General features: G+C 30.1%; 1 protein-coding gene across 2 annotated transcripts; it reads right to left on the bottom strand.

Moving 5' to 3' along the window:
* Positions 1-271: 271 nt before the first annotated feature.
* Positions 272-19,768, bottom strand: LOC132945963 (uncharacterized). 2 transcript variants are annotated; one of them, XM_061015812.1, is made up of 4 exons: positions 18,737-19,768; positions 18,410-18,638; positions 4,585-4,686; positions 272-2,919 (listed from the first exon to the last, which is right to left on the bottom strand). In XM_061015812.1, exons 2-4 carry the CDS (start codon positions 18,560-18,562, stop codon positions 631-633), a joined length of 2,544 nt encoding a protein of 847 aa, XP_060871795.1. In that variant the 5' UTR covers positions 18,563-18,638; positions 18,737-19,768; the 3' UTR covers positions 272-630. The 2 variants fall into 2 exon arrangements, with proteins under 2 accessions (XP_060871795.1, XP_060871794.1); XM_061015811.1 differs by having other exon boundaries at positions 18,410-19,768.
* Between the last annotated feature and the right edge of the window lie 79 nt (positions 19,769-19,847).

Raw genomic sequence — 19,847 nt, 5'->3', positions numbered from 1 at the left:
ATATAGTCAATATTGAATGAATTATTCTGCATACAATATAATTCTTATATTTATCATTTAATGGATATCTGGACAATCATAAATCAAAAAAAAAAGTTACATTTACATTCAGTACATTTTGTAACAATATACGACAATAAATATTTAGGTCACAATTTTAAATTCAAAATGAATAATAATAATAAAAAAACAAATCAGTCGGGGATAATATACTAATATAGTAGCTAAATCTTTAATTTTTAATTGTTATTATTGAATTTGAAGCATGAAATTATATATTTTGGAATTAATGTTAAGATTTCAACATTATAAACAACTAACAAAACACAAATATAATTATAATGTATTCTAGTGTAACTTTTAAAAAATGAATAAGTTACATCATAAAAGTGCATTTAAGTCATGATTATCAATTTACTAATAAAATCCTTTTTAAAAAAAAAAAAATTATTTTATGGAATAGGTCATTTCTAAGTAAATAGCTATTCACCTTGTTAAAGAACTACAGAAATTATATAATCAATATAAATAACAATATTGGATTCTAACAATCAAGTAAGAAAATTGGATATAAAACTAACTATATGTTTAGTTTTAACTTTATCGGAATTATGTGATATACACATGTTGTTATTCCGGATCATCTAACATTTTATTTAAATCTGGTTTTTCTTCAACTTCAAATTGCATGTAAATGTCATTGGTGGTTATGTCCATTTCTGGGCATGAAAAAACACTGTTATTAAAATGATTATTTGAAACTTCCTGTTCCTGTTCTTGTTCTTGTTCCTGTTCCTGTTCTTGATATTGCTCTATATTACAGCTTGTTTCATCAATAGGTTCTTGTTTTTGACAAGATGTTTCGTTATTTATTTCAACTTTCACATCACGATAATTTGGATTGAGATGTACTACATCCATAGGGAGATCGCCGTCGTATTCATCATTATTTTGTCCAAACGTTTCTTGTTTTACTATTATTGGTGATGCTTCTGGCATACTAGGTAAATGGCCTTGATACTCTTCCAATGTGTTAAACTCAGTTAGACAATTTTGGCAGTAGATTAAAGTTTGCAATCGGCAATAAGATCCTGTCTCAGTCAAATGCTTAAAAAAGATAATTTTATCAAAGAAAAGATTTTTGCAGTTATTACAAAAAAAGTTATAAAATTTAAGCAGCTTTTGTCTAGCTGTATTGCAAAATGTTTTTGAAGAACTGAGAAGTTCTTTAACGTTTGTACAATCTTCATCCTCCTGTTCCTCTGTATTTTGTTTAACAAAGTCCATTCGTAGCATAACTTTATTTTTTTCTTCCGGTCCCATTGCATATCTCATTTTCATTTGGAAATACAAACAGTTAGAATTTGCATGTACTAAACTTAAATCATCGTCAGTACTTGTAAAAGTACAATTGGTACATTTATGAGCAAGTTTACTGCTGGCTACACCTAATTTAAAAGATTTACAGTACAGAACATGATTGCGAAATTCTCTAGAAGATACATTCGTGAAAATTACACAGCAATAAACGCATCCATAATGATTCAATGACTTTTCACCAACTTTCATGGTATTGGTGCAGTTTTCAACATGCTCACTAAATTGTTCATTAAAATAACTATTATCACACAGAGGGCATAATTTTATTCCTTTATCTTTTAATGTAATTAAATTCTTATGCTTAACCTTACTATGATCTATAAATTCAGGAATACTGTTAAAATATTTTGGACAACAATAACACTTAAGACTTCCGTTTTTTTTAATTATCTGATCGCTTGGTACTGTGCCAGGTACATCCATACCAACTTTTATGTCTTCCAGTTCTGTTTTCTTAATATTCAGATTCTGTTTTTGAAGAGTACGCGATTTGTTGTGACTTGTGACAACTATTGCACAATGATTTATAAGTTTATGAAGAACAAATTTAGTCATTGTTGTGAAAGTAAGCGAACAACATTTTAATAAGTCGGAAAGATTTTGATGAGTGTGATCCATCATAACTGATCTTCTCGGACAAGTTAAAACACTAAAGCATGTATTACACAAATAAGTCGAATTTTTGAGATTCAAATGAGTACGGTAATGTTGAATAAAAACCAATTTACTGGGAAATACAGAATGACAATTTTCTATAAGACAGGCATATGGTTCGGAATGTTTAGAACAAAATAATATATGATTATACGCATTTCGCGATACTTCTTCATGCTGGTAAGTGCAAAATATACAAACACATTCTGCTTTAAAAGATTTAAATCTGTCATAAACTTCAGATTCAGGATCTGTTATTTTATTTCCATTTGAATACCAGACTGGATTATCTCCTGTTGATGAAATTTCGTTAATGGTATATGATGGAACAATATCTATTGATGATGATGCATATGGGATAACTTCTGCTGAAGTTGACGCGGGTGAGATAAATTGTGCTGAAGTTGACGCGGTTGAGATAAATTCTGCTGAAGTTGACGCGGGTGAGATAAATTGTGCTGAAGTTGACGCGGGTGAGATAAATTCTGCTGAAGTTGACGCGGGTGAGATTAATTGTGCTGAAGTTGACGCGGGTGAGATAAATTGTGCTGAAGTTGACGCGGGTGAGATAAATTCTGCTGAAGTTGAAGCAAATGGGATAATATCTGTAGATGTAATAGGAATTATTTCATTTGATTTTGATGTGGATGGAAAATCTGATACATATTGAGTATCTATTGATTGACATTGATAAATGGATGCTGAAGTAGATTGTTGGATAGATTTTAATGGTGATTGAACATTGGATGTTGATGGAATTTCATGCCTAGGTATTAACGAGGTTCTTTTTCTTTTCTTGGATCTTCTTAATGTTGCTTTCCTCTTTTTGGTTGAAGCAGACAAGGGTCGTTTTTTCACAGTCTTGAAAGCACGTAACACATATATCTATAACAAAAAAATTAATTAAAGTTCAAATTTTGACAATATTTCATAGAAGGTTCCTAACAAGTTTTTCTACCTGTATCAAAAAGAAAATGTCCAACCTGAAAGTTACGCTATTTATAGCCATGAGATATTTTTGATTTTTATTAATTTTTTTTAATTATTAAATTTGATTATTTATACAAGTATGCTAGGCTGGCATAACGTCTCCGCTAATTGTTTTTCGTATTCAATGATTGAATTTAAATATAACACATCACTTTCAATGACATGCTCGACAACTACTGTACAGCAGAGCTATAACAGTACTGTACCCACTTAAACCCACTTTTTTTTTTTAAAACTGATATTGTAATGATGATTGAGGAACTTTGTGTTAAATTGTCAAGCTTATTGACCCAAGGAATACAATTTTATTGACATTTACAGAAAAAAAATTAAAATGATAAAATAAACATAGTGTAAATTTAAAGTAACAACAGTTATTTGTTTTTGAACAAAATAAGAAAATTGCTCCATGAGAAATTAAATAAATATCTAATGTTTGAAAATTATACAGTTTTGGGAATAGGATTAGATGAACGGTGTTTCCTAACAAAGTCCCAAAAAATCATATTTAATTTTGGATCATATTCAGTAGTCTAATTTCTATTTAAATAATAAACATTTAACTAACATACCATCCTCAAGAATTAATTATGTTAGTTAAGAAAAATACATTAAAAATAACATTATCAAATTTTTAAAGTTGAAAATTTCAATAAAAAAAAAAATGTTCAAGCTTACAACTCCAGGTATAGACTAGGGGTCTCCAACCTTTTAAGAGGAATAGATTGGTTAAAAAATTGAAGAATAGATAAGATTTATTTAGAAAAATGAATGTTTGTTTATATACTTTTTTTATTTTATAACGAGTTATTATATTATAAGTTAGTATACTTAGTATATAGGTATAAATGACTATTATAAGCTGTTACGAATAACACTAAAAGAAAAAAATAATAAATTCATTTTATTTAGTTAATTCAATAAATTAAAAACAATAAAAACTAAATTAGCTTGGAGGGCCGGATTCGGCCGTAAGTTGGAGATCCCTGGCATAGACCATTAATAGATCCAACTATCAATTACAGTTATAAACTCTTAACCAGTGGCGAATGCTGACTCCGATGTATGGGCATGCTCATTTATCATTAATCATAATGTATTATAGTTCTATTTAATTTATAAATAAGACTTAAATGTAATTAATAATAATTATATTATTTTAAAATTAATTATACTACAAAATTCATTGACGAAGCGCAACTGACTGAGCATGCCTTGGGTGGTTAGTACTGCAGCTAAAGGTCTCAGAATAACCGGTATTTCACAGCGATAATAATAAGCGTTGTATAGCTTGTGCACACAGCTATCGCATGCTCTGTCAGTAAATGTTACGATAAAGATAAATACAAATAAGTAAAACAGAAATACATGACGTTTTTGTCATACATTATGATTTTTTTAAATATTTTTTTATTATATTATTGATGACAAAAAATGTTTGTATTTTTATTGATTAAGTTTTTATTATTAAGCATGCCTGGAGAATTCGCCACTGCTTTTAATTATTGTTAACAAACTCTACTTGCTATTTAGCATTCAATTATATAAATAATTCACTACATTTTGATTTTCTTGAGCTTTCTCGATGTCGTCTTGCCAATTATCAATCTTATCCATGCAATTTTCACATAACTTAGTAGATTTGCCATCAATGCCCGTAATCTAAAAATATAATTTCAATATAATTATCATTTTGTCACATAATATTTTACTTGGTTTTTGGTAGAAAAATTATCTATATATTTATTTATATTAAAAAGTTTTTATATTATACTAGCTGATCCCGTGCACTTTGTTGCCCGTTAAATTTATCAACTCTTTAAGACTCACACTTTGTTCAATTTGTTATTTAATATTCGATGTATGGTGTTCAACATTTATCTTAACTTTTCCGTTGCCCGGAATAAAAATTCTTATTCACAGCAGTAACTTATCAGGTAGGCAACTACCCTCTGTAGATCGCTGTTTGTACGTAAGTGTATGATTTAACTCTAAAGTATCAAAGTTATACCAAGTTTGTTGTTTTTACTTAATTCCACCTACGGTGGATTAATATAATCAATTTATACAAAATCCTATCCTAACCTACCCGTACTAAAATCCGAAGAATAAAAAAAAAAACAAATTTAACCCTATGTAAATTAACCTATCTTCTTCCCAGAGGTCTAATCTATGCACAAACATTAATTTATATATATATATAACTATATAAATATACAGACTTTAACTATACAGACTAAACTCTGGAACTACTTATCAGATCTTCTTGTATATATTATATATAATATGTTTGTCAACAAAAGATAATAATACAAATCAACAAACATGCCCGATTAACCAATAGCAACCAATATACCTATTATACACCGGTGGATTTTCTTAAGATTTTCTTTCATATAAACAGTCTCCATGAAATACTCTTTCATTTAAAAAAAAAAATCAAAAAGATCTGATAGTAGTTCCAGAGTTTAGCCTGTACAGAGTTTCATTTCACATTTTTATAGTTAGATATTATATTATAATTTATATTTAAAAAGTAAAGTAAATGGTTTTTTTTTAGTATTATTATTATTATTATTATTTATTATAATAGCTTAAAAACCCATGGCAACAATTTATAAACAAAAATGTCCATAGGAAATCTCAAAATTCCCGTTTGATCTTTTAAGTTGGACTAAATTACACACAGAGTAAAAAATTCATCAAGATCGGATCCAGTAGTTTCGGAGTTCATCCCGGACAAACATTGTGACACGACATTTTTATATTTATACTAGCTGATCCCGTGCACTTCGTTGCCCTTAAAAATTTGTGATTGTTTAAATCTTTTTGGATGTAACATGTAACATAACAGAACATTGTGAGATGATACATTAAATAATACATTTGTCGTAAAACGTAACTTTTAATGCCATAGACATATATATATATATATGTGAAAAGAATTGCAAGTCAAATACAATTTACATTTTTATTATTGTTGTATAACATAATAACATGTATCGAATGAAAATAAATTATATTATAGAAAATTTTTTATTAATCATATAATATTGAAAATAAAATAAAATAAAATTATATTCAATCATATATCAATTAAATTTATTGGGTCAGAGCTTCTCTGTAAACGATATTTGATGTTGTTTCATTTTGTGGCAGCAAAATAAATTGATTATCAGCAGATCCAACTCGTGATAGGCCCACATACAGTTGGCCATGAGTAAAACATTCCTTTCGTAGGTCGATCCCTACTAATTCGAAGGTTTGACCTTGGGACTTGTTAATAGTCAACGCGAAAAATATTTTCACCGGAAATTGAACCCGTTTAAACGGGATTGGTAGATCAGTTGGGATCATCGGTATCCTCGGAATATTAGCTAGCTGACCAGCTGCCGGGCCGGTAATAATGGTCGCTACAATTAAATTGTCCTTTAATTCCTTAGTAAGCAGTCTTGTTGAGAGGATCGTAAGATCTGTGTAATTCAGAGACCCTTTTAAGTTGGCCGTCTCTACCGTGCAGCACGATATCTCTGGGACCTTTTTCTTCATCTACAAAAAGAACGGCTACCTCGTTTACAGCTGGAGCATTATATCTGCCCGGGTGTGCTGTCTGTATTGGGCGGTCGGAGTGAATAATTAACTTTAAATTATCCGAAGAGTTTAGTTCTAAGTTTTGTTTAAAACTTCGTATATATATATTGTGGCTGTTCAGTGCGGTCTGTAGTTCTTTAATTAAATCAATGTTTAGCGTTGGTGCTATGTTTGACCGCAACGATAGCTGATCTGCGTCTGAAATAAAATAAATCTGCAAGAATTGCGGATTTTGGCCTGATTGTGGTAAAAGACTACCTATAAGGTGATAAACTTGGCCCTTTATTTTAAAAGTGAGCATAAAATTTTGTTCTCTAATTACTTTCGCGCCAAACGAAGTCATTTGAAATAGGCTATTGTACCTACGTATGTTGGTTAGAAAATGTCTACTATGTAAATTATTATTTGTCAAGACTTTTTATTGGCTCTGGCGGCTCCTGAATATTGGGGAGACTGACTTTTCCAGAAGCACAGCACAAACCATTAGATTCATCGGCCCATTTTTTGGCAGAACATTTAGAGCAGATCTTTTCCATGGCTCTGATTTGGACGGAAGACTGTTGAGCATAATCAATCTGTGGATCGTATGTGAAATCCGATCTGTTACTATGAGCTAAAACTCGATTGCGAACTCTAGCCGTTGACGTCTGTTGTCTTTCTTTCTGATTTTGAAGGTGCTCGGAACGTTCAGAGCTCGATTCCCTAGCGCGAGCTTGTACATTTCTAATATTTTGTTAGTTATAAGTCGCTGTGAACGCTCGATACTTGACTCTCTTGCACGCGATTGCGACGCGTATTCTCTCTGACTTGCAAGACGATTTTCAGTTTCTGATTGAGATTCTCCATGACGACGTATTTTTATCGCCCTAGCCTGTGAACTATTTCTAGAAAGTTGAGATCTTGTTCTTTTGGGCATTTTAAAATGAGAAAAAAAACTAAACAGTAATGTAATGTATTGTTTATACACACGCCGATTATTATTTATTATTATAATAGCTTTAAAACCCATGGCAACTATTTTTAAACACAAATTTCTATCGTAAATCTCAAAATTCCAGTTTGAGCACCCCCTCTGGGTGATCAATTCCCTTTTTAAATTAGCCTATATTCATCAATGATAATGTCGGCTTCTAATGGTAAAAATTTTTTTTAAATCTGTCCAGTAGTTTCGGAGCCTATTCAATACAAACAATCAAATCTTTCCTCTTTATAATATAAGTATAGATAAAGACTAGCTATCCCGGACTTTTCTTTGTCTGTAAAAAATGACAATTCTTAAAATAATTATGATTGTTCAACTCCTTTTGGGTGTAACTTGCTGCACTAAGTGTAAACCTTGGAAGGCAATGTACGAACATTTGATTTGATGCAGGCTTAAGCAATGCTTTCCATCGTAAATCTAAATCATCCCGGGAACCACCCAAACAAAAAATGTCATCAAATTCGGCCCAGCCGTTTAGGAATGCATTAAGGACAGACAGACAAACATTCATTTATATATATATAGATTTTACTTGGTAGGATTAAAAGTTTAATATATAGCCACATAATTGGAACAGGGAAGAACCGAAGGTGGGTCATGGGAGGGTGTTACACCACCCCACTCAGCAATATTTGATCTTCAGTCGGCAAAATGGAATTTATTTTCACCTGAATTAAACTAATTTTTTTAAGACGAGGAAAGGAAAATTAGATAAATTGTTTAAATGTTGATATTGTTTTAACTCAATATTTTTGTAATGGGTTATGGAGCGGATTCGCAAAAGTACATCGAGACTGCGAGAATCGGCAGTCGGCACAAGATAAAAACGTAATGAACGGCTCATAACATAACACGCATACTTATAAGTTATAACGATATACCTAATAAATTTATATCATGCATATAATATACAGTAGAAAATCGATAAACCGTCTATTCTTTCATCCGTCATCGCATTTAAGCAATGCGGGTATACGGCATTAGATCATATACTTGTATAATATGATCTAATAGCATGTGGGCAAGTGGCGACGGTTGAGGCGGGCGATTATAATATGTTATCGAGTGAGGGTACCTATACATTTGTTTTGGAATATCCAAAATACGCGATAATCGCGTTTCAAAGTAACACTCAACAGACGAAGATTACCGATTATCTTGTATCGTATATAATGTGTGTGTTTGATGTCCGCATGTAGTTGACAACAGTGAAACAGTCTGTTTCTGTTGTACACCTTATTCCACCTTATTTTAATAATTGTGCTTACTTCGCAAGTTATTTTCCGGTACAAGGCTTAGAAAGTACCACGAGTTGTAAATTGTAATTTTTCATTTAAAACCTACCATGTTTATTTCAAGTCTTAAAATATCTTATATCTACATAATATGGTTCATCACTTTTATAATATACGAAATATAGATTAATTAATATAGATTTTAAAAATATTATATATATCTCGTTTCACTCAGAATCTAATATTTTTTATTGAATGAAATTTTTAATAATTAGATTAAAGCCATTGGTAAATAATTAGGTACCTAAATTTTAAGCAAATACAATTATTGAGATTATTTTATATTTATATAGGTAATGATAGAAGAGGACGATTCTTATAATGTAGATAATGATTTGGCAACAATAATACTAAGTGATGAATTATAATTATTACCTATTTCATATTATGTTTGTTGATGTTATTTTATTCTGATATAAATTAAAAATAATAAGTTAGGTATTTCTAAGTTTCAACTTCAAATTTAATTTAAACATACATTGAAACATAAGGTAATAAAGAAATTATAAATGTATAGCATATTGTAACTAAAAATAACTTAATAGTTAACAGAAATTTTGAATTTCAAATCCTAGTCGGCAATTTTGAAGAATACACCACCCTATGATTTTTTTTTGAGATCGTCCCTGAATTGGAATTAAATATATCATTGATTACCTTATTAAGGTACTTTATTTAATTATATTAACGGTAATTAATGATTTTTTTTTTTTTAATTGCATATTATATAACAAATTTAATATTATTTATAAAAAATTATGTACCTAGGTAGGTACCCGTTATTAAATATAACATTTAAAAAAAAAACTGTGCTTTTACTAGTAATAATTGTAGCACAAGCTATTTTGAAAAATTATGAATTCAGTGAGTTTGTGGGCTTCTGCGCATGGCGACGGAAATTACTGATGCAACTAAAATACCACAATCTCAATAGCATCACATTAATATTTCAACACCACCGAAAACAAAAGTTTAGAACAAAATTGATTTAATTGAGGTTTCTGACGTATATCAGTATCCGCTTAAGGTCACTCTTTTATTGAGTATTAGGTTTACAAATTAAGATTAGACTTTCTACAGATGTATATAGAGCACAACAAAAATAACTGTTAAGTGATTGTAATATTTTTGCAGATCTAAAAGGTACAAACTTTGTTCAAGCGGTTAGTGTATAAGCACAATTCAGGGGAGGGGGCTAAAACTCAAATTGTGACCATAGATTAGTATTTAGTGTAAAATTTTTTCATTTTTTATCCTATTTTTTTTTAATAAATATGAATGTTTTGACTAAGAGTTATTTGTGTACAAACAAATCAATTAAAATAAAGAGATGTACCTATATATGTTTTTTCAAGTATGTAAGATAGTTACGTAACTTATATACTGAAAACAGCAGGTGTTTCCCCTTTTACCTCGGTCGTATAGTCCAAAAATATATTAGGGAGGTTAGGTACCTATATGACTAAAAATTATTATTTACTATTATACTTATACAGTAATATACAAATACAAATATTCAAAAGTTTAACGCTTTTAATAATTTATTAATGTGACTGTTTGACTCTGTGATGGATTTGTGACTTAGAATGAAGATGGATTTGTTAATAAGACGGTTAATTATTTAGAAGATTTATTAAGTAGAAATAGAAATGCTCTGGAAACACATCAAAACCTATACTCTTTTCTGAATAATAATGAACCACACTCACCCACACGGCAGGGGGCACGGATCAATAGCAATGGTCTGTGAAGGAGGACGGATATGCAAACTAGAACTAAACTTTGTACGCCACCCTGTGCATTTTTATTCTGAAAAGTTTATAGTATAACATTCTAACATCCCAACTCCAAGAAAAAGGCCAATTCAATCATAATAATATACAGAATATTTATTTCAATCATTCCTCAGATATGTAAAAATACTATTTTACATAACCTACAAGCTAATAATGAAGACATTTACTAATACTTCATTATAATGGTAAGATAATTTTCATTTGTATGTAGCATATTAAACCAACATAAAATTACTTAGGTACCACATATGCAATTGTAAAGCTTTATTAAATCACTTATAATTCATTATTGGAGAAACCAATGTTGTTGGAGTTACCAATGGTAAATATTACCATTTTTTTCATAGACGCTTTCTAAAACTACTCGGAGTTTTGACCTCTCAAAAGTACCAACTAGATTCACTTTTCTATCAGAAAAGATGCTGATGTCGAAAATGTTGAGGATTGTTAATACCTCAAATGTTGATGATAGATAGAAAAAAAAAACGACATCATTGTAAATAGGTAGGTAGGTAGGTAGGTAGGTAATATATTCTATCGTTTCCCTCATACCCCGGCCCACGAGAGTCCATACGTAAACCGTATATTGATATAGTAATACGCGACATCTGTTTTCTCCCATCATGATGCCATTCCCACTATTCGGCAACGTGCCAATATGCAGCAACAGACACGTTTTTACATATAGACTCCTGTGGGCCGGAGTATAGAATCTAAAATGAATTCAATCTATAAAAGTTTGAGAAAAAAAATTATTGAAGTTTCATTTTATAAAACGGAAATTAGACCAAATATTATAAATGATAATACAAGAAAGTCAATGGCAATACGGAGCCCTCAGTTGTACTGTTTTTGCCTATATCAAAGGCCTATAATTCATATAATAAATACCGCCAAAATGTTAAGTGGCTGTAAAACAAAAATGAATTTTTTTCGTATAAAGAGCAATACGAGGAGCAATATTAATTGTTTTGTATAATATAAAAACTTATAAAAATGTGTTCTAAAAAGTCAACAAAATATTGTTAAAATACAGAGAAATTAAGTACAAATTTAGTATTACATAGATTTCCATCTAATGAAGAATTGTAAGTTTCTTAAAATAATTATGTACAGATCCATATGCTTCTAAATAAAAATAAATAATACCTAATTGTAGATTAAATTTGATATTATAATTTTTTAAATTGCATTTTACGATTTCTGTATAAATTAATATATTAGTTGTAAAAAATGGGTCGAGTGGTGTGGAAGCTTAGAGAAATTATGGATGTTTTCAAATCTCAAGGTTCTAGATTTTTAACAAGAACCGTGTTATTTGTTCTGATCATTTTAAATCATCTGATTATATTATATGGAAAAGTGTAGGAAATATATATGAACTATATTATATAGTTCATTATTTTTAATGAACTATATAATTTTACTGTACTTTATTATACTTTTATTGCATGTGTATGTTTTGTTGAGTGTTGTAAGTAACATTTAGGTTTATTATATACCTATTATAAATTAGTTAATTAATAAAATATACCTAATATTTATTATTTACTGCATGTATATATTTGTTTTGTTATTATGACTTATTTTAATTGGAATGGACTACGGATAATGGATTATGTTGAATGTCGTAAGTAACTTTTAAATTTAAATTTATTATTAATTAGATTGTCAACTAATAATAAAAAATAAAATATGATATTAATTATTATACTGCATTAATAATCAAAGATGTTCCTATCAAACTTGATATAGGGTATATTCAGCATAATTTTAACAATTTGAATGAAACATTTTTGGGTGCTAACTATCTATAGAGTATGCACCGTGTATGGAGTAGGTAGTTATTAACCACTGTTAATAATATTAAATACATTAATAGTACCTACTTATTAATTAGGTATTATAAAAATGTTGTATTGTGTAGGTTACAAATTACCTGTACACCATATGCATGATCAATAATGAAGCTCAGAAAGACAAGTCATTGAAATTAACAATAATGGCTTACCAAAAATTTAGAATAGTCAAGTTTAAAAAGAAAAACCTAAATGTTTTTTTTAAAAAAAAAGACCAGTTTTCCCGGGAGTTTTCTAAAATACCATAAAGAATAATTTTATTTTACAAACACAACTAAGGTCAAGTGAAAAAGAAAGGTTTAAAGTACAAGGAAAATGAAAAATAATTTGGCCTTGGCTTATATTATAGTTCAACAAAATCATATAAATTCATGCAGAAATGGTTGTCTTCCAACTGTAAGATCATTAAGGAATTGGCTTCAATTATTAGATGTTTCGTGAGGATTAACCTTAAATATTCTTGAAATACTTAAAACTAAATTTAAGTCTGTTGAAGCTAAGGACAAACTAGTGTCAATAATTATTGATGAAATGTCAATCAAAAAATGATTTATTTAGCGGCTTTGAAGATTTGGAAGATAATTCAATAATTGATTTAAAGAGTATTAAGTACTGTGACCAAGCCTTAGTCGTAATGATAAAAGGTCTCACTACTACTTGGAAACAAGTTATTGGGTACTTTTCTTCAAGTGGACCAGTTAAAGGATATAGACTTAAACAAATTGTTGCACATACAATAACAAAATTAAAAGAAATAGGACTCATACCAAAAGTGACAATTTGTGACCAAGGAACGAACAACTTATGCATGCGTAATTTGTTTGGAGTCACTTATACAAAACCTTATATTAATTTTGAAAATGAAAAAATTTATTTTTTCCATGATAGCCCACACCTTATGAAATCTGTAAGAAATAACTTTAAAAAGTATGATTTTTCCATTAATGAAGAAGTATATTCCTGGCAAGATTTGGTTACTTTTAAAAATTTAAATAAAAATAAAACCTTGAGATTAACACCAAAATTAAAAAAAGAAATCACATGGAACTACCACCATTTTCCCCAATGGCTACCCAAACATTAAGTCACACGGTTAGCTCTGGTATATTAACACTAGTGGCACTAAACAAAATGAGAAGTAAAGCAACATATACTGCTAAATGTATTGCATTTTTTGATAGTATAACATACAACGAACCGAAACTTTTGAGGAGGCTATTGACCAAAGATTCCTGTCACAGGGAATTTTTAAAAAATGCTAATAAGTTTTTAAATAATTTGAAAATTCATAATAAGTCAGAAAAGCACCTTCCGTGTATTAAAGGATGAAGAGAAAATATAAATGCACTGAAGTTCCTGTATGAAGAATTAAACACAGAATATTCTATAGAATTTTTACTAACCAGAAGGTTAACTCAAGATTGCATTGAAAATGTATATTCAATAATTAGAGCAAAAAGTGATAAGTAACAATACTACTCCAGATGCTACTAAATTTTAGTCTGCAATAAGAATGTTGATGTGTAATAATTTGCTTACACCATCAGAAGAAGGAAATTGTGAAATGGATGCCTACCGATTTTTAACCAAGCTCAATGAATCAAAAACAATTAGACAACTAAATTCATTTAACACATGTGATAATACAATTGAAAATTATGAAGATATGTGTAACAATATACTAGATGTTCATTTGTCATCAACAAATATCAACAGTATCCTCGTGGATCCAAATAATACATCTGCAGTAACTTATGTCAAAGGATGGGCATGCAGGGGCGTATTTAGGGGGGGGGGATTAGGGGATGGATTCCTCCCAAAACTTTTTTTACCGTTTACATTTTGATCAAAGTATTGATAATGACCATTCATGATTGCTAAAAACGTAACACCCCCCAACCAAATTCCTAATTACGCTACTGTGGGCAAGCAGTAAACTTGAACATCCTGAATGCATCAAACAATTGGCAACAAAAGACAAAATTAACACTGCTGTATTCAACCCATGTACTACTTTCATTGAAATGAAAGAATATGTAAATAATGATTTGCTGTATCCATTTGATTCAACGACTCCTCAGTAACCTCTGAGATAATTTTTTCAAAAGCCGGTAAAATTATGTGTAAAAAAAGAAACAGTTTAAATCCAAAAAATTTGGATATATTTTTAAATAAAAATTTAAAAAACTTGTAAATATAATACAAATGGTAATAATATAACTATTATTATGTATATAATTATTTATGATGAAATGAAAATGTTATTTTATATATTTTATTTTGAAGTAAAAATGTTGTTTTATATATTTCATAACGTATGACTTTTTTATATTACCATTATTATGTATATAATTATTTATTTTGAAGTGAAAATGTTATTTTATATATTTAATAACGTATGAAAAAAAAAAAGTTGAATAAAAAAATTAATAGACTAATTGTAATTATGAGTAATTATAATAACTAAATTAGTCAATCCTGCCCATCCGGACAAAAAATGTTATTTTGCTGTTTTACCTATAAACTAAAAAAATTATTAAAAATCATGATTAATGAAAATAAACTATAAAATGGCTATTTTCATTTTTACTAAAAAAATAAAATTAAAAATAAAATGTGTGTAATCTTTGTCTCTTTGAGTCTAATAAAAAAAAAAAAAACAGATTTATGATAATATATTTATTATCTTAGGAGATATCGCAATGGTTAATCCTCGCGGGACACCCTGTATACCTAACTCGTTCTAAAATTAAAACATAAGATTCTTTGCTAAGGCACAGTTTATATCCCTGTTTACATTTAAGTTTTATTCTAACAATGCAATAATATGTAATTTTGCTCCTACATAAATAAACTGAAGTAAAAAACAGGTATGTAGACATACTATGTGAAGCTATACTTTTATTTAAATGTTTAACAACTGTCTACTGACTATTGAAAATAAATAAACAATATTTTATTGTAAGTACTCAGTTGTCTTTACCATTAAAACAATTATAATAATATGTTTGATTGTAATTCTTGAACAATTCAAACATGATTTTGTTCAAACTATTCTTGCCTTGAATTACTCAAAGTTAGAAGTACTGGTAGAGCTTGAGAACTAATCCTTAATTGGGATTTTGTGTATGAGAACCTATAGTATATTAAGATCGATTAGTATATAATAAAAGTGGAAGTTTTAAGTTGAATCTGAATATTTGCTGTGATTTATGTAAACAATATCAAGTTTATATTTTTATTAATTGCATGTTAAGCAAACCTTACCTAAGATTGGTCTATTTACCCAGAATACTATTTAAAAGTTGTGTTGATCACATTATGTTTAACTGTTTAAACTGGTTAATTTGGGTATTCAGTATAAAATTCTGATATTAACCAGCTTAAACATAATGTGATCAATACAAATTTTAAATAGTATTCAAGTAAATAGACCAATCTTAGGTTAGGTCAGGACAAGCAATTAATAAAAATAGAAACTTAATATTGTTTACATAAACCACAACAAATATTCAGATTCAACTTAAAAATTCCACTTTTATTATATATTTTGTATACTCATACATGAAATCCCAAATAAGGATTAGTTCTTAAGGTCTGCCAAAACTCAACTCTACCTACCCTTATAATTTGTCATTATAAGCATTTCATGTTCAATGTTTCTGTGAATATCTTTGTGCAGTTTATTGGACTTTGTAGTTAAATAATAATAATAGTCATTATTGACAGCAGACAGACATAAAATATGTTTAAACTCATAAGTGAATCTTACTGTTTTTGGTCCAGACAACTACCTAAATAGAAATTTGGTAATAATCATGGTTAAAATATATAAGGTTATTGCACATATACGCTTTTCTCAATCAAATATTTTATGATAAAAACAAAAATGGTAGTGTAAAGGGAGCCAATAATATTCAAGTATGTACGCGCGGAATTTTTGAAATTGCTAGCTTTTCAGCGTATTTTTGATGATAAGAAAAATTGATATTTGTAATATCCCGTTACGCAGCTATTTTGTTACTGATGATAACAACCCGAGTTGGTATGCAATAACATGTATATTTCAACCATGGTAATAATAATAACCATTGATAAAATTATATTCTAAGAAACGTTAAACTAAATGAAATAGGTACCAACAGTACCAACAGTTAAAACTAATTTATTCTATACATCTAAATGAACCAGCGCCATCATCATCAAATTCTTTAACCATGCGACTACCGGAGTTTGTATAGTAGTGAAAAATGAAAATGCATGGCAATATACGACTTGGTCTGAGTGGCGACAATTGGTATAAATATATACCAATAAATAACAATAAGTTGTTAACACATAAACTAGTTTATGTTTTATATAAGTAAATAAACATCCAAGAAATACAACTAGAAGACAAATAAATAATTTGGCTGCAAATCCCTAGTTTTAATGTAAGATATTTATTATATAACAATACAATTGGATACTTTAAAAAATAACTTTAATTTATCTTAGTTGATGAAAATAAAAATGTAGAATCACACTCAATTTACGAACTATCTACCAATAGCCATTTCTGTTAATTGTTGAAATTTTCAGGTATTTTGTAATATTTTTTTGACTGAAAATATTTAATATCTATTGTATAAGTATAAAGTACCTATACACGATAAATTCATATCATAACACTACTAAAACAACGTTGCAATTATAATAATGTTATAATACCTATAAATACCATAATATAATATCAAGTATGTTGCGGATTATAAGATTTCAGTAGTGCTATCCAATATTTTTGTACTAACCGATGTCCTATAACCCGTACATATGTTTCAACACTAAATGTATATAGGCATAGTATAAGAAATAAGTATGCTCAACACGGTCTGTGTTTTCATACTACTTAACTCATGTGCATCACCCCGTGTATTTGTGCATATTGCATTGTAATAGATTTATTTCTTTTTCTTCCCTTTCTTCCATCATCCTTCATCAACATTGGCGTAACTAGGGGCATTATTCCCTGACTAAGATTTAGCCCCCCAAAAATATCCGTTATTGATTTAGATATAAGTCCCCTATAGCAGGTTATTTTAAATAAATAGTTTTGTTAGCCCCTCAGAATTTCAACCCTAGTTGCGCCTATGCTCATCAACCCAATCGTCATTACCTCTATTACCACCAATGCAAATAGCAATGGCGTCAAAAACGTACTTCAAGTAGTTCAATTGAACTGCCTTAATAGTGGGTGGGTGAGTGTGTGGGTATTGGGTAAAATAATAGAGCATACTTCTTAGTATTTCTGCTATAATTATATTAAACACAGATATGTCATTAAATTATTTATACATAATTAGTTGAGCCAGTTTCACAGTCGTTTGAAGGGGTGGGTAGTTCAATCGAACTATTTGAACAGTCAATTTTAATTTTAATTGGCGCTACTGGCAAGTAGGTAAGTAATAGTACGACTTAGAGCCATTCTTACATTGTCCGGTAAATTTTCAGTTAACGCTAACCGACCGGATAGTTAAGTGTCGATTAACTTCAACCGGACATTGTAAGAACGGCCCTTACTGTAGTAGGTAGGTACCCAGAGCGCAGTGTACACCAACCAAACGATAAACCATTAACGTCGCAATAACATAAAACGTCCTACATGTTCGTACACTGCTGCAGAAACCAAAATGACGCAACAACACAAAGGTCGCCATGAGCAACAATATAGGATGCACCTGCAAGTGGTCTGTACAAAAAACGGCAGTAATCTACTCGCCTCCAATGGCGATAGAGGCAAATATCTGCCGGACGAGACAATGGGAGACAAATGCGAATAAAACGCGACAGGCACACGCGGACCACATATTATATTGTACTCACCTCTACTTTGAAGTATTCTTTGACTTGCTGGAGCAGATGTGGTTCGTCGGACCCAAACACGTCGAAGGACTTAAGACGTATTTCATGCAGGCAAATGCGGCACAAGTTCAGCGGTAACAAGGCGATTTTCTCAACTCGACTTCTTCTAGGCATGTTGTACGTTCCAAAATTACGAGCACCACTGCGTTGAATAACTGTTGAACCTCGTCGTCCGTGGTACCGCAGTCGCCTGTTAAGTGGGAAGTTAACGGAAGACAGGATGGCAAATATTAAAATACAAGTAGAAAAAAAATCGCCGATGCCAGCAAGTATTAACAATCGGGTTACTTGAATAGAAATGGCCGGCCGAACGTTAGAACGTCGTCAGTCGTCACAACGGTGCAGTACCTCACATCGCCGGAATCCTACAAAAATTGGTGGGGTACCCATACAACAGCTGCCGGCCGAACGGAAAACGTGAGTTGGAAATGCAGGGCGGGGGCATACGGTTGTTGGCGTCGCCCGAGATTTGTTTATACCTCTACAGCTCGTGGTTATGCCGAACGACGCGCGGTATAATGGAGTTCCAAGGACGGTGGAAAGCGTATCTATTCAAACACCGTAACCGACCATTGCATTGTACCTTGTTCCAGGTATTCAGCGGCAATTTAAAATTTTTTATTTCACTTGTAGTGCGTTCGAATTTCGAGCAATGGCGATCAAACCCATTTGCAAGGGCGCAATTTGGAGGGTTTCGGGGAGGGGGTGACGGAGTGTACTTTGACAGAACTATTTTTTTTTTTTGCGCCATATTTGCACCTCCCTTAATATTTACCAAACGCTCCGACGCACATAAAAACATATTATGGAAATCCTGAAGCGTATAATTTAATACCTATGTACGAAGATGATGTATACCTACTCATTATTTATAGATGCATGTTATTAGTATGACACTATCTATTTCCAACTACCAAATTCATTAAATTTATAAACCTTCAACCCCGTATAAAAAATACATATATTTACTTAGATGAAGTGTTCGGATGGTTAGAAAATTAGCATGCCTAAGTTTTGGCACCCCTATTAAAAAACTCGAATGGCATGCTAAGTGACCACGGTCTTAGATTATTTAGACTATGATTATTGTTAAAAAATTATATTATTATGTATGAATAATGACAATTCATTATAATATAAATATTCCAGTATTTTGTTTTTCTCAACTTGATTTAAATGAAAATAGAAAATAAATTAAAAAATGTTATTTGATTTTAAATACAGATACTTTAAGAAAAAACTTAAAATACATAGTTGAACACTAAAAAGTATAAGTTTATGTTTAATCAAGCAATTTACAAGACTGGTTTTATCATTAATACGGTCAAAAATAAAAGCACAAAAACGGTGATTTTAAGTGCATTGCTAATGATTATTATTCCTAAGCAAATACCACCCA

The sequence above is a fragment of the Metopolophium dirhodum genome, chromosome 5 (assembly GCF_019925205.1).
Source record: "Metopolophium dirhodum isolate CAU chromosome 5, ASM1992520v1, whole genome shotgun sequence".
In the NCBI taxonomy this organism is placed as follows: Eukaryota; Metazoa; Arthropoda; class Insecta; order Hemiptera; family Aphididae; genus Metopolophium; species Metopolophium dirhodum.
The sequence above is the reverse complement of the archived record's forward strand: the minus strand, read 5'-3'. Positions and strand labels throughout refer to the sequence as shown.

Excerpts from the sequence above, each read along its gene's own strand:
- LOC132945963 (XM_061015811.1), bottom strand. The coding sequence starts at position 18,562 with ATGCCTAGAAGAAGTCGAGTTGAGAAAATCGCCTTGTTACCGCTGAAC. Across the intron at positions 4,687-18,409 it reads AAGAATACTTCAAAGTAGAG|ATTACGGGCATTGATGGCAA; the intron begins GTGAGTACAATA and ends TTATATTTTTAG. Across the intron at positions 2,920-4,584 it reads AAGCTCAAGAAAATCAAAAT|ATATATGTGTTACGTGCTTT; the intron begins GTAGTGAATTAT and ends TTTTTGTTATAG.